Here is a 17,159-nt window from a genome sequence, read left to right as displayed (position 1 = left end):
TTTCTCTTGTGAACTGTGATTATATAAATAATGTAGGAAAAAGGAGTATAATTTCATATATAGAATCACTATATAATTTAAATGACAAATCTATAATATAGAATTGGTATTGGGTATAGAATAATGCACAGGAAAATAAGGTAAAAAAAAAATATAATTTAGCATTAAAAAAAATCGTAATACCCATGAAACGCAAAATTGGTCTTGGATTTGTGAATTATACCATGAAAAGTATATGAAAAAGAAATATTTGTCAAATAGAGTCTATATAAAATATGTAAAGTTAGTATAATTTAAATTAGGTTTAAGTTTAGGTTTGGGTTTGCATAGAATTTTAAGAAAATACATGCTGATTTGACTCTCACACACACACAAAAAAAAAAAAAAAAAAAAAAAGCCTATGCGCCACATAAGCAAATGAAAAAATTACTTTTAATAATATATGTATATATATATATATTATATGTGATTTATTACATATATTAGTTCTTAACGCTAATATTGTTCGAAATTAATAATGGGATGACGTATTATTTTTAGAATTTTACCAAAATAAAATATTTACTTCCTTTGTTCCATTTTATTAGTCATTTTTCCTATTTTAGGATGTCCCTAAATATTAGTTCTATTTGAAAAGTTAAAGTAAAAAATATTGTAGTTATTTGGGATGTACTATATATATATATATATATTTTATTTATTTATTTATTGATAACTGAGTATTCGGGCCAGCACCCCTTTAGAGTGTTGCACCTCGATTAATTTTGGGGTCATGAGTCGATCGATTAGGCAAAAACGTAGTGGCTCGCCAGTAGCCAGCTGGGGGTTTGGAATGTGCTATATAAGTGCACTTTTTGATTTTTTAGTTAAAAAAGTAGAGAAAAAATATGTATGCTTGGGATAACTTTTTGAATTTTTATGCAAATATGTGTAATAAAATATTATAATAAAATCAAAATGACAATTTTATCCTTTTGACTTTTAATTTTTGACTTTTTGGATATTTGAATTCAAAGGGCAAACTAATAATTTTGCCCTAGTGGCTTCCCCCACAAGTTATCCTTAAATAGTGTAGATTTTTTAGCCTTTTTAGTAATTTTTTGACTTTTTAACTTTTTATTTATTATTCCAAACAAGGCCTTTTCCAAAATCATCCTTTTTAGAGAACTAGTAATATATTAAAAATTGAAAAAAATGACATTATTCGAATAAGTGCTCTAAAATTTGAATTCAAATACAATGATTCAATATCTTCTAAAAAAAAGTTCAAATTTCCAAAAGTGACTATCAAAATGGAACTGAAGGAGTAAAAATTTTGGAACGAAATGCATGAAAGTACATACTTTGGAGAGTGATAAAATAAAATATATATTTTAGGAACCAAAATGTGGTAAATTTCATATTTTGAGACCATGTATATTTTTGGTAAAATATACATATGCATCTTAATAACTTTTGTGATATTTAATTATGATTTAATTATGCACATTATAATATTGGTTATAACTCATTGTAATATTTATTATAATATTATTTTAAGTATAATCCAATAACTATTTGCTATACTTTATGTGATGTTTAGTTATAACTCATTTTTTTAATTATGACTCATATATGATTAAATTATAACTCATATATAATTAAATTATGACATTTATGGTAATCAAACTTATAAATATCATAACTTACATATGATATAACCTTAGAAGGGGTTTACTATAACATTACCTCTTATTTTCCTCCATTCTCATTGATCAATCTATGTTTTTTTAACTTCCCACGAAGTAAATGGTTATACTCTTACATACATTGTGTTGAGAAAAAAATATTGTGTTAGGTTCCAATAAGTCCAAATGTTGGGTGAAACCAGAAAATCTTCAATTCGAAAAACATCCAATTAATCTTCCTACCTTTTATTGACTTGTCACAAAGCAAAAATTCCCATTTTTTAATTCAACTTTCAGCCCCGTTTGTTTGGAGAGTTGAAGGGAGAATTGAGATTGGTAGTGAGGTGGGACCCAGTAATATTATGTTTATTTTAAGATATGGGGAGGGGATTAATAGTGAGCTCCGGATAAGGATGGGTCTCTCCAAGGGGATTCGGATGGGCCTCCAGGACTTGGTATTAGAAAAATAATCCGGCGGACTATAAATTTTTTATTTTTATTTATTTTTTATTTTATTTTTTACATGTCGGGCATTTTTTTTAACATTAATATTTAATTTTTTATATTTTTTGTTAAGTAAAAATCATTATTTTATTTGTTTTATTTTTTTTTGAAATTATTTTATTTTATTTTTATTTTTTTAAAATTTTTTACATGTTCAGTATTTTTTTTAAAACATTAATAGTTAATGTTTAATGTTTTTGTATTTTTTTTATTTGTTTTATTATTTTATATAAAAATAATTTAACAATTCCTACACTAATAACTATACTCAAAACAAACATAATTTTACTCAATCCCCTCATTATCAATCCTCTTCATTCTACCTCTAAAAACAAACAGGCCCCAAGAATTTCAATTTTGATAGAGATACAGTGATATATATATATCCAACTCAAAATTCATAACTTTCTTCCAAAAAGTGGAATACTTCAAATCAACCACCAAAGTGGTTCAACCCACTCGACCATATCCACACTACCAAATTTATTTTCAAAGTCAAAGTACACTCATACAGGGCAGAGCTTCCCTGTTTGGAATTAGGGTTTGGAAAATGTTTGGTAGCTCAAAATTCTGTGGCTCAAATGGCTCAAATCTGTCAAAACGACGTCGTTTTATACTCAAAATCTGTCAAAACGACGTCGTTTTGACAGATTTGAGCCATTTGAGCCACAAAATTTTGAGCTACCTAGCATTGTTGTTATGGTTTACCCATCCAATTTACTTTTCTTATTTGGTTGGTTTCTTATTTCTTATTTTATTTTTATTTTTATTTTTATTTGTAAAGGGTATCCATCGCCCCTACAATCTTACCTGCTGTTTAGAATTTCAAAAACAAAAAATTTAAAGGTTAGAAATTTATAATTTATACTTTACATTCATCCATAATGATATGCTAAGAAAATTAAATTTTACATGAATTTATAACAAATTAAAAGTTAACCCGATAACTCAATCTTTTTTCTTCTAGTAACTACATACAATCATCACCAAAAAAAATAAATAAATAATTAAAAAAACAAAGTTTCAAAAAATATTAATTTTTTTTACGTATATTTCGATTAGGTGCATCTAAGATATATGTTATCCCAGTTAGGCAACCCAAGAGGGGGGGTGAATTGGGTTATTAAAAATTTCACAATATTAAATATAACACAATATTCAGAATTTGAATAAATAAAAACAAACAGAATAATAATTATCAATATAAAAGTAGAAGAGATAGAGAGAGAAAATCAAACACTGCGATTTATAGTGGTTCGGCACGCCAGGCCTACGTCCACTCCCCAAGGAACCTCCTTGAGAATTTCTTTACTATCAATTGAATAAATACACCACCAAGCTTGTGGATTTGGCACAGGGCTTACTCTTATCTATTGAGCCTCACTCAACAATAAATGCCTTACCCTTACAAAATCTCTCACAAAAATAAAGAATAAGAATAAGTGGTAATTGAACCCACTTTTACAACAATTCTCTCACAAAGAGTAGATATGAAAGTGTAAGAACAAAAGCTAGACTTAGATCTGAAAGTGAAAGAGAAGAATACAATTTGGAGCTCACAGAAAATTTTCTCTTCAAGTTCTTGATTTTTCTCCACATCCAACACTTCTATTTATACACAAAAATATGCCCGTTGGACACTCCTTGCTGACGTCATGGCTTACATAAGCACGCTCCTGACGTCATCGCTTACATAAGCACGCTCCTGATGTCATCGCTTACATAAGCAGGCTCTTGATGTCATTGCTTACATAAGCACACTCCTTAAATTTAAAATAGTCAACAAAAGATAAAAAATAAGACTGATTTTTTTTCTTTTTGTTATTTCAAACATGGAGCCACCATTTTTGTAGACAATTTAATACAAAGTTTACAACTTTCAAACAAATAATTTTCTCCATCTAGTTTATAATATATATATATAACTCCATCTTTTTCTTCTTGTTTGATTATAATATGCATATAATGTTATATAAGTTCTGATCAAAATTTTGCATACAGAAAAATCTCTATAAATAATATTTATGATGGATCTGAAAATATATGTCCTCTTTAAAATATTGTATATGTTGTAAAGATTTTAAACTAAATATATTTTACCACTCCATATTAATTTTGTCAAAATAAGACAACCCATAAATATCAAATTTGTCAAAATAATACAACCAATCAATCATTTTTGTCAAAATAATAAAATTAATCGATTTGTCAAAAGATGAATAGTAATTAACCCTATTTTTCAAAAAGTGAATAGTAAAGTTTTTGAAAATATTTAAAATAATCATTTGTGTCAAAATAATATAATTAATTGATTTGTCAAAAGATGAATAGTAATTAACCCTATTTTTCAAAAAGTGAATAGTAAAGTTTTTGAAAATATTTAAAATAATATTTAACATATATATTTTAAAAAGATAATATTATTTTATTTAAATAATATTTAACAAATATATATTTTTTAAAAAGATAATAATTTGTGTCAAATAATATGTATATTAACTAATATATTTTAGACATCATCAAAATTAAATAATATGATTAACAATCTCCCCCTTTTTGATGATGGCAATATTTGTATGGATTTGACACAAAATAAATTTGACAAAATATTTGACAACCCTGCGACATATAATTTTCAAAATCATATTTTTTCTCCCCCTTTGACATCATCAAAATAAAGATGAAGATAAGAAACAAACACAGTGGATACAATAATCTGGGGGGCCAAAAAATAAAATAAGGGGCCGGCTGTCTTGTCGGAATCATTGTGGGGATTTTGTAGCATCTCGAGCGCAGGAAGTATGGACAAACAAAAGATTTGAGCAGATATAGCAGATATGCATCGAGGAATGGAGCAATGGAGTGTATAAAAAGTGACACAGATCAGAAGCAAAGATACGAAATCATCAAGTGTTTGAGAGAAAAATTTGTTTTAGCTCATTTTGTAATCATGTCATTCCTTACCTTGTCTATCAATGAGTCGGACCTGCATGAGGTGCCTGTAATGCAGGCAAATGATAGAGTACCAGTGACGCAGGCACATGCTATGCCTGTAAATGAGGGTTCTAGTGGTATTGGCAATCGAAATGATTTCGATGCTATTAATCACACTATGGCTCTTAGTACACAGGCCATGACTGCAGTTTCCAATATGGCGCGACGATTACAAGCAAGAGTACAAGAAAATCAGCAATGGAGAGATGAGGTGTGCTTGTGAAAACAACAAGTAGTGAATATGGGTAAGGAGAAGAAAGAGCTAAAAAGAAAAAATGCACAGTTGGAGAATGCAGTGCAGTATTATGCAACGGTGATAATGCCAAGACTCACAGAAATCGAAAATAGAGAGAGGCATGTAACAGAGGCTCATGAAAAATTGTTGAGAGAAGTGAAAAAGAAAAAATCTGTGAAACCTTCTGAAAATTTACCTGTAATCGAGTAATATTTTTTTTTTTTTTGAAATAAAATTGTGAGCATTTCTTCCTTTATTTATTTATTATTATTATTATTTTTTAATTTTTTTTTTTTTTTAAATTTTGACTTTGCACAAAAAAAAAATTGTTTGTTGGTGCAGATAAGGAGTATGGCAAATAAGAAAAAAAAAATGTATATATATTCCCCCTAAAATTATGCACAGAATATACACATGCCCTTTTTTTTTATATATATATATATTTTTTTTTTTATAATGATTGTTAATCTCAAAATATGAGTCTCCCCCTGAGTTAATGCACTAGAAATTTCATAAAATTGAAGAAATAAATTACCAATCTATGACACCAAAGGCCCTTAAGATCTGGCCATAAACAACTACACCAAGTGCACTAGCAAAAAAGGAGAAAATAAAAATAAAAACAAATACTTCAATCAAGGTAGAAGCAACCAATATTAAATCCAAGAAAATTTGGAGCACATATAACAAGTAAAAAAATACAACACAGTGCAACAAAAATTTTAACATGTTGATCGGTGATAACCTTGATGAACGGAAGAAATTGAGACGATTGGGTAGATCGGTGATGAATTTTTGTAGATCGGCAATGGATCTTGATGGATCAGTCACGGATCTTGATGGATCGGTGATGGAACTTGATGAATCGGTGAAGATGGTGATGCAGATTTCGGGTGGAGCAGTGATGGAGTTTGGAAGATTAGTGAGGGATTTGGATGGATGGTGATAGTGATGAAAGTGATCGATGATTTTGTGGATGGTGGAGTTGGTTGTAGGCTATGGTGAGGGTGGAGATGGAGTCGGCTAAGGGTAGAGGAAGAAGGGGAGAGCGAGACAGCAAGAGAAGGAGAAAAAGAGAGAGTAAGGGAGAGAGTGGGTGAGAGATAGAGACGGAACGGAAGAGAGAGAGAGAAAAATTATATATATAAATATATGTATATTATTATTATGGTTATTAATTTTTATAATAATAATTATTATTACAATATTTATTTTATTTAATTATTAAAAAATTATTTTTTAATATAAACATTATATTGGAGTATTCATCATACCAAGTTCTGTTCTAATATAACAAAATTGTTCTTCATTTAGAGGCTTGGTAAATATGTCAGCTAATTGACAATTTGTAGGCACAAATTCGAGTTCAATGTCACCTTTGAGTACATGATCTCTCAAAAAATGATGCCTTATTTCAATGTGTTTAGTGCGTGAGTGCTGAATAGGATTTTTTGAAAGGTTAATGGCACTTGTGTTGTCACATTTTATAGGAATATGATCATAGTGAAGTCCAAAATCTTGAAGTTGTTGTTTCATCCAAAGCAATTGTGCACAACACCCAGCGGCGGCAATGTATTCTGCTTCAGCAGTTGACAAAGCCACTGAGTTTTGTTTTTTGCAAAACCAAGAGGTGAGTGAGTGTCCAAGAAAATGACAAGTGCCACTAGTGCTTTTTCGGTCAAGTCTACATCCCGCAAAGTCGGCATCTGAGTAACCAAAAAGTTCAAAGGTGGTTCCCTTAGGATACCATAATCCCAAATTTTGAGTGCCGACAAGATATCTGAAAATGCGTTTGACTGCGATGATGTGTGACTCTTTCGGTGCGGATTGAAAACGTGCACACATACAAACACTAAACATTATGTCGGGCCTACTTGCAGTAAGATAAAGTAAAGAACCAATCATACCTCGATATTTCTTCTCATCTACGGGTTTACCTTGCTCATCTTTGTCGATTTTTATCGATGTGCTCATTGGAGTTGCTGCAGGCTTTGATGATTCCATTTCAAACCTTTTGAGTAGATCTTTGATATATTTCGTTTGATTTAAATGGATTCCATCATTAGTTTGTTTAATTTGTAGACCAAGGAAGTAATTTAATTCCCCCATCATACTCATTTCAAACTCACCCTGCATGTCTTTAGCAAACTCTTTGCACAAATTTTCATTAGTAGCACCAAAAATGATATCATCAACATAAATTTGAACGATTAGCATATCTTCCTTTTTAATTTTTATAAAAAGTGTTGTATCAATTTTTCCTCTACAAAAACCTTTGTCAAGTAGAAAATTACTCAATCTTTCATACCATGCTCTAGGAGCTTGTTTCAAGCCATATAAGGCTTTTGAAAGTTTGAAAACATGATCCGGGTATTTATGATTTTCAAAACCGGGAGGTTGTTCAACATAAACTTCCTCCGAAATGTACCCATTTAAAAAAGCACTTTTAACATCCATTTGATATAATTTAAAATCTTTAAAACACGCAAAAGCAAGTAACATTCTAATAGCTTCAAGTCTAGCAACTGGTGCAAAAGTTTCATCAAAATCAATTCCCTCTTCTTGATTATAGCCTTGAGCTACTAATCTAGCTTTATTTCTAGTAACAACTCCAGATTCGTCCATTTTATTTCGAAAAACCCATTTTGTACCAATAACGGGATGATCCTTAGGTCGAGGGGTCAAAAACCAAACTTCATTTCTTTCAAATTGATTTAATTCTTCTTGCATTGCTAAAATCCAGTTTTCATCATTTTCAGCTTCTAAAAATGATTTTGGTTCAATTTGTGAAACAAATGCCAAGTTACCACAAATATTTCTAACAGAGGAACGGGTTTTTATACCTTCCGCCGCATCACCTATGATGAGGTCTTTGGGGTGGCCATGAGCATACTTCCATTCTTTTGGTAGATTTGAGTCATTTTCTGGAAGAGTATATATTTCTTGAAGTTTCTCCATTGTCATTTCTTCATCATGTTCGCGTAATGGATTTTCTTCATTTTCCTTTTTATAAATGCTCTCCATGCTTGGTTGATTTTCTACAATATCATTACTTAAAAGATTCTTGGAAATAATATCGTTAGATTCATCAAAAACAACATGCACAGATTCTTCAACAAGTAGAGTTCTTTTATTAAATACTCTATAAGCTTTACTAGACATAGAATAACCAAGAAATATAGCTTCATCTGATTTAGCATCAAATTTTCCTAAATTATCTTTATTGTTATTTAATACAAAGCATTTACAACCAAAAGCACGCAAGTGACTAATATTTGGTTTTCTACCTTTCCAAAGTTCGTAAGGAGTTTTCTTAAGAATAGGTCTAATCATGGCACGGTTTATAACATTGCATGCAGTGTTTACAGCTTCCGCCCAAAAATATTTAGGCAAATTATTTTCACAAAGCATAGTACGAGCCATTTCTTCAAGAGTTCTATTTTTTCTTTCAACCACACCGTTTTGTTGAGGAGTCCTAGGGGCTGAGAAATTATGATCTATTCCTAAATCATCACAAAACTTAATAAAATCATCATTTTCAAATTCTCTACCATGGTCACTTCTAATACTACAAATATTAAGATTTTTCTCATTTTGAATTCTTTTACAAAGTTTTGAGAAATTATAAAAAGCTTCATTTTTGTGTGCTAAAAATAATACCCATGTATATCTAGTGTAATCATCAACACAAACAAGGGCATAAGATTTTCCTCCTAAACTTAATGTTCTAGATGGTCCGAATAGATCAATATGCAAGAGTTGAAGCGGTCTAGTAGTTGAAACGATATTTTTGGATTTAAAAGAAATTCTAGTTTGTTTTCCAAATTGACATGCATCACAAAGTTTATCTTTTTCAAAAACAATTTTTGGTAAACCTATGACTAACTCATTTTTTGAAAGCTTGGAAATTAAATCAAAATGAGCATGTCCTAATCTTCTATGCCAAAGCCAACCATTATCATTTATAGCAGATAAACATTTAATGTTGAAATGAGAAGATAAATCATGTAAATCAAACACATATACATTCTCATGTCTATAACCTACAAATAAAGTTTTGTTTTCTAAGGTATTTTCAATAGTGCAATGAGTTTTCTCAAAAATAACTCTATAACCTTTATCACATAATTGACTAATACTAAGCAAGTTATGTTTTAAACCTTCAACAAATAAAACATTTTCAATAATAGGAAAGGGATTTTTACCAATACTTCCTACACCAATGATTTTACCCTTGCTATTGTCGCCAAAAGTCACATATCCGCCATCCTTTGGTTGGAGTGTGGCGAACATAGCTTTATTTCCAGTCATGTGCCTCGAACATGCACTGTCGAGATACCATCTATCGTTACTGGATTTTGTCTTGAAACATACCTACAAAAATTTGATTTATCTATTGGTACCCATTTTTTCTTGGGTCCATAAAAGTTAGAATTTGATATCCTTGAGATATCCTTGGGAACCCACATCTTTTTTATTTTAGCAAAAGGATTTCTTTTAATAGGACATGAAGGTGAAATATGACCTTTTGTTCCACAAAAATGACATGTGAGATGAGAGTGATTAGAAGATGCATATACAAAACCATTTTTGGCAGTTTTTACTTTTGAAAAAGGTTTATATCCAATTCCGGCTCTACCAAAAGTACGGTTTTGATTTTTAAGAATTTTATCTAAAGTCTCTCTACCTTGAGTGAACTTTGAAAGAGTAGTTTTCAAGTCTTCAATATTTTCTTTTAAAATAATTTGCTCATTTTTTAAAGACTCGTTTTCTTTTTGCAATACAACTAAATGTTTTTCAGAAATTGAAGACTCTTTTTGAGTTAAAATCTCATTTTCCTTTTTCATTTTCATGGCTTCATTTTCTAAAACATTTATCTTGGAAGTCAATGATTCATTTTCTTTTGATAAACTTGAAATTACTTTCTTTTGACAATTATTTTTCAAACTAAGTTTCTTAAATTCTGCATGTAATTCATCAAAAGCTAATTGTAATTCATCAAATGTAAAAGATTCGTCATTTACCTCATTTTCATTTCCAAGTGCCATTAAACATAGGTTAGCAACCTCGTTTTTGCAAACTTCGGTTTCTGTATCGCTTTCATCACTATCTTCTCCCCATGCTGCAATCATAGCTTTCTTTTTGTCCTTCTTGAATTTTTTCTTAAGTTCTGGACATTCTGATTTGTAGTGTCCAGGTTTGTTGCATTCATAGCAGGTTACTTCAGATTTTTTGTGATTTTCTCCTCTTTGAAAATCCCTGTTGTTGAAGTCTTTTCTGAAAAAATTTCGTACACCTTGTTTCTTTCTCACAAACCTTTGGAACTTTCTAGTGATGAATGCCATTTCCTCATCCTCATCTGAATCATCTTCCTTATCCTCTTGATGTTTCGAGGTGGATTTGAAAGCTATTCCTTTCTTCTTGTTGTTGTCCTCCTCTTCCTTTCCTTCTTGCATTATGAGCTCATGAGTTAAGAGAGATCCCATTAACTCATCTAGACTTAGCTTTGATAAATCCTTGGCTTCGGTAATGGCAATGACTTTTGTCTCCCAACTTTTTGGCAATGACCTAAGCACTTTTCTTACAATTTCAGCATTAGTATATATTTTGCCAAGAGAAGTTAAACCATTAATAATATCAGTAAAACGAGTAAACATTTGAGGAATAGTTTCATCAGGCTTCATTTTAAAAAGTTCATAATTATGGACTAGCAAACTGACTCTAGATTCTTTAACTTGTTCGGTTCCCTCATGAGTCACTATAAGCTTGTCCCAAATTTCTTTAGCGGTTTTACATGTGGAAATTCTATTGAACTCGTTGGCATCTAAAGCACAGTACAACATGTTTGTAGCTTTGACATTAATTTGGGCCATTCTAGTATCTGATTCATCCCACTCATCTTCAGGTTTTGGTACCCTAAGTCCATCTATAGTTTTGGTAGGAATTTTTGGACCATTACAAATAATTTTCCAACATTCATAATCATTAGATTGAATATGTATGGTCATCCTAGTTTTCCAATAGCTAAAATTTGTGCCGCTAAATAGAGGTGGCCTATTAGATGCTTGTCCCTCGGGTAAGGAATAACTAGGGGTTGCCATGATCTACTCTGAGACGGTTAAGTCACAAAAACTAGAGTCTAGGCTCTGATACCAATTGTTATCCCAGTTAGGCAACCCAAGAGGGGGGGTGAATTGGGTTATTAAAAATTTCACAATATTAAATATAACACAATATTCAGAATTTGAATAAATAAAAACAAACAGAATAATAATTATCAATATAAAAGTAGAAGAGATAGAGAGAGAAAATCAAACACTGCGATTTATAGTGGTTCGGCACGCCAGGCCTACGTCCACTCCCCAAGGAACCTCCTTGAGAATTTCTTTACTATCAATTGAATAAATACACCACCAAGCTTGTGGATTTGGCACAGGGCTTACTCTTATCTATTGAGCCTCACTCAACAATAAATGCCTTACCCTTACAAAATCTCTCACAAAAATAAAGAATAAGAATAAGTGGTAATTGAACCCACTTTTACAACAATTCTCTCACAAAGAGTAGATATGAAAGTGTAAGAACAAAAGCTAGACTTAGATCTGAAAGTGAAAGAGAAGAATACAATTTGGAGCTCACAGAAAATTTTCTCTTCAAGTTCTTGATTTTTCTCCACATCCAACACTTCTATTTATACACAAAAATATGCCCGTTGGACACTCCTTGCTGACGTCATGGCTTACATAAGCACGCTCCTGACGTCATCGCTTACATAAGCACGCTCCTGATGTCATCGCTTACATAAGCAGGCTCTTGATGTCATTGCTTACATAAGCACACTCCTTAAATTTAAAATAGTCAACAAAAGATAAAAAATAAGACTGATTTTTTTTCTTTTTGTTATTTCAAACATGGAGCCACCATTTTTGTAGACAATTTAATACAAAGTTTACAACTTTCAAACAAATAATTTTCTCCATCTAGTTTATAATATATATATATAACTCCATCTTTTTCTTCTTGTTTGATTATAATATGCATATAATGTTATATAAGTTCTGATCAAAATTTTGCATACAGAAAAATCTCTATAAATAATATTTATGATGGATCTGAAAATATATGTCCTCTTTAAAATATTGTATATGTTGTAAAGATTTTAAACTAAATATATTTTACCACTCCATATTAATTTTGTCAAAATAAGACAACCCATAAATATCAAATTTGTCAAAATAATACAACCAATCAATCATTTTTGTCAAAATAATAAAATTAATCGATTTGTCAAAAGATGAATAGTAATTAACCCTATTTTTCAAAAAGTGAATAGTAAAGTTTTTGAAAATATTTAAAATAATCATTTGTGTCAAAATAATATAATTAATTGATTTGTCAAAAGATGAATAGTAATTAACCCTATTTTTCAAAAAGTGAATAGTAAAGTTTTTGAAAATATTTAAAATAATATTTAACATATATATTTTAAAAAGATAATATTATTTTATTTAAATAATATTTAACAAATATATATTTTTTAAAAAGATAATAATTTGTGTCAAATAATATGTATATTAACTAATATATTTTAGACATCATCAAAATTAAATAATATGATTAACAATATATTAGGTGCATCTCATAATAAAACTTAAAATATTAAATTTTTTAACTAAAAAAAAATGCAAAAAATAAAAATAAAAATTTTATGAAACCAAACAAAGTGATAGAATTAATGATACCAAGACCACCTCAATTATTAGCAAATATCACTTTACCTTTTTATCTATAAATTCATATATTTTTTACTCCCTCAACTATAAAATTATGAGAAATTTAGTCATAAATCTCTTAGGAGACACTTATCTTGTCAAAATGACAAGAATTATATGAATACTTTAAAAAACCCTTAGAATTTTAAAACATCATTTTTATCATTCTAATAGTTACTGTTTGTCTTCACTATCTCATATGAGATTGATAACCTTAAATTTGAGATTTATTACTTTAAATTTAAAAATCGATAGTTCGTTCTCTCTCTCTCTGACTTTGTTTCTTTCTCTCATTCGATTCCCCATATCTCTCTCTCTCTCTCTTATTCATTCATTCACTCATTCCCCCTGTAAAACTCGATTTTTTGTTCCTTCCCTTTCTTTTTATTTATTCACCGGAGAAATTGTAAATTTTACTCTTATTTAAAGTAAAATTTTACTTTGATTCAATAAAATTTTGTCCTTTTAACAAAAAACGGGACCTGTGTGGGAGTTTTGCAAGTGTTGATTTTTTTTTTTTGTCCTTTTAACAAAAAAAAAAAGGTTTAGGAGACTTGTGGTCAAATCTCTCTAAAATTATATCACTTTCACCATATCTAGACTACCTCCAAAAAGAGTGTATTTTTATGATTTTGATAGTTTACGAAATCAATATGTATGTGTTCATAAAACAAATAATAGAAATGAATTTTACTAAACGAGGGGGCTCTGTGTTACTAATCCAAAAGGGGGAAAAAAAAAATTCTTACAAAAAATAGATATATAATCTGTAACTGTATTTATCCAATTAACAATCAGCCTAATCAATTTTTTATTTTAAAGTAATTGGCCCACAATACCGCCACATCATTTTATGGAGAGGTTTTAATTTAAGGTCCATCATATTATGATTTTATAAGATAACTGATATGTTATATTTTCATAGTAATTGAAATTTTTCAATATTGTTATATTTTTAATTCTTTACAGATAAATTTTAACTCTTCACAAATAGAAGAACTAAAATTTTTCTAATAATACTATTGAGGGACCTTAATTAATACGAAAAAATATATTAAAAATATATTAAATCTATATTACTACCCAAAATTGAAGAGAAATATTTTACTAATTTTCACACACATATATATATATATATATATTCCAAAATAATCAAAGTTAAGATATTTGCATTGACAATTTGTCTCGTTACCCATAACTCTCAACCACCAAGTTACCCAAGTTGTTTTCATCCAATCTACCCATCTGGCCATCTCCAATTCGTTAAACATATGACATACACACCAAATCAGCAAATCAAAATTGAAACACAAACAATCTTTTATTTTTCAAAATTTTTTTCCTTCATATTTTAATATATATTTAATTATGTATTAATTTAAAAATATAATTTAATAATTACAAATGTATCAACACAAGAAAGAGATAATCCCAATTTAGGTATGGATATACCATCGAATTTAATTTTCAAAGTGAAGTACACTTCTCATACGGAACAGAGCATCCGTGTTTGGAGTTATGTCCAAACTACCAATCTCCTAACTTCTCACGCATATACATATACAAATACAATACACACCCACCAAATCACCAACCCAACAAAACAAAATCTATGAAAATTGTAGTATTTCCTAACTTCCTATTTCCACTCCCTTGATCCAAACACCACCACGTGTTGCCTTTTTCCCAAGTTATGGCCGCCCAAGCGGCCTAGCTGTCATCCCCAACCATCTTTTGACACGTTGCGGCCAACTCCCGTTAAAGCAATCGTCAACTCTAGAGCGACACACACAATTTTATGATGGGTTTGGTTAAGTAATTTGGAAAGAAATTTTAAAAAAAAATAAAATAAATAAAATATGAATAAAATTTTTACGTTTTTTTAAAAAAATTTCCTAACTAAACACAACTTTAATGTTTTAATGTTAGAATAATAGAGAGAGAAAAAATAAAATGTATTGTATTGAATGAATTGTATTGAATAATTGTCCTATACAATAGCAGGTCTGTATATATAGACTGAGAAAACGTATCCTATTAAAAATCTAATTATGAGAATGAGTATCTTATAAGAAACACAATACTAATATATTTAAGAAATCAATACCTAATATATGTAAGAATATATACTGTATATACATTATCACTTAAAAAAATAGAATAAAATAAAATAAAAACTCATACTTATAATTATACCTATAGATATAGGTATAGAGAGAGAGAGAGAGAGAGAGAGAGAGAGAGAGAGAGAGAGAGAGAGAGAGAGAGAGAGAGATGAAGAGGCCGCCCTTAGCTCATAGCCCCCACCCAACTAATAAACTTTACGGTTTAATGAAGCCAACCTTGTGTGACTCTTGAGACACTTCATTATATATAACACACTAACCAACTCAACAGAACCCAAAAACAAATAAACACTTTCTCTGTTTTTCTCACAAAAGATGGACTGGACCAGAGGACACACCATCGGCCGCGGCTCATCTGCCACCGTCTCCACTGCCACTTGTCGTTGTTCCGGTGACATTTTCGCTGTCAAGTCGGCCGAGCTATCGGATTCTGAGCCATTACAAAGAGAGCAGAAAATTCTGTCTATTTTGAGCTCTCCCCATATAGTTAGCTACATTGGGCATGACATTACTAGAGAGAGCAACAAGGTTTTCTTCAATTTGTCGATGGAGTACGTCTCCGGTGGCACGCTCACCGATGTGATTCGAATTCACGGTGGCAAACTCGATGAGCCGGTGATCGGATTTTATACCCAACAAATTGTTCAAGGATTAGAGTACATTCATTCAAGTGGCATAGCACATTGCGACATTAAGGGTCAGAACATTTTAATTGGGGAAAGTGGAGCAAAAATCGCTGATTTCGGTTGTGCCAGGTGGCATGGTGCAGTGGTGCCAATTGGCGGCACACCCATGTTTATGGCACCCGAGGTGGCTCGTGGGGAAGAACAGGGGTGCCCTGCTGATATTTGGGCACTTGGATGTACAGTCCTTGAAATGGCCACTGGAGGGTCACCGTGGCCTAATGTCACCAACCCAGTTTCAGTTCTATACAAAATTGCATTTTCCAGCGATTTACCGGAAATCCCAGATTTTCTCTCTAGCCAAACAAAAGATTTCTTGGGCAAGTGCTTGAGGAGAGACCCGAAAGATCGGTGGACCGCCAAACAGCTTCTCAAACATCCATTTTTTGGAGAATCTAAACTTGATCAAAAGCAAATTCCGGAATTTAATTCCGGTTCTCCAACAAGTATACTCGATCAAGGCATTTGGAGTTCAATGGAAGAGACAGAGACTCACAAAGGTCATTTGAATTCTCAGGGAAAATTGGTGGGAAAGTTTTCTTTGCTTTCTGGGGAACCAAACTGGACATGGGGCGAGAATTGGATCACAATTCGAAGCAATGAAAACGATAGTAGAGAAATATGTGGGTCAGTGACAGCTTCGAATAGTGATGAAATGGAGCTGGAAAGCTGTGTTGGTGGTGAGGAAGTAATGAATTTCACCGACAGTAAAGTTAGCGGTAGTAATAATAATAGTAGGAGTTTAATGGACTGCACGTGTACAGAAGATAGGGTTGTAATGAGCAATCTCAATTTTGGGAGAGAGAAAGGGTTGTTACTCATTCAATCTCAGTTCTTATAGTAAATGTTAAAAGTTCTTAGTTCCATTTCATGTCATGGTTCAAGTTTTTCTTCACTCTGAATGCTCTATATAGGAAGATATTAGGTGTATATTGATTCGACCCACACACATAGTATCATCAGTCGATAAATAATTTTAAATAAGATTGTACGAAATTATTAGATCGGTTAAGTTAGAAACAAAGTTTTCTTTTGAGAAGAGTTAATTTAGTTTCACTTTTTAATTTTTTTGGACAAATTTGGCCTAACCAAATTAGTTCTATTTAGAAAAAAAAAAAGTCTTTTTTTGGTTTGGATGTAATAATTGTAAGAGAAAAAATGAAATGATTATGATTTAA

General features: G+C 30.8%; 1 protein-coding gene across 1 annotated transcript; it reads left to right on the top strand.

The window, feature by feature from the left end:
• The first annotated feature begins 15,452 nt into the window (after positions 1-15,452).
• On the top strand, positions 15,453-16,857 carry LOC114294283 (mitogen-activated protein kinase kinase kinase 18). Its single transcript, XM_028238406.2, has one exon. It carries the CDS (start codon positions 15,614-15,616, stop codon positions 16,820-16,822), a length of 1,209 nt encoding a protein of 402 aa, XP_028094207.2. The 5' UTR covers positions 15,453-15,613; the 3' UTR covers positions 16,823-16,857.
• The last annotated feature ends 302 nt before the right edge of the window (positions 16,858-17,159 follow it).

Source organism: Camellia sinensis, chromosome 7 (genome assembly GCF_055761805.1).
Source record: "Camellia sinensis isolate YWXY chromosome 7, ASM5576180v1, whole genome shotgun sequence".
In the NCBI taxonomy this organism is placed as follows: domain Eukaryota; kingdom Viridiplantae; phylum Streptophyta; class Magnoliopsida; order Ericales; family Theaceae; genus Camellia; species Camellia sinensis.
Note: the sequence above shows the minus strand (reverse complement) of the source record. Positions and strands in the feature narration are given on the sequence as shown.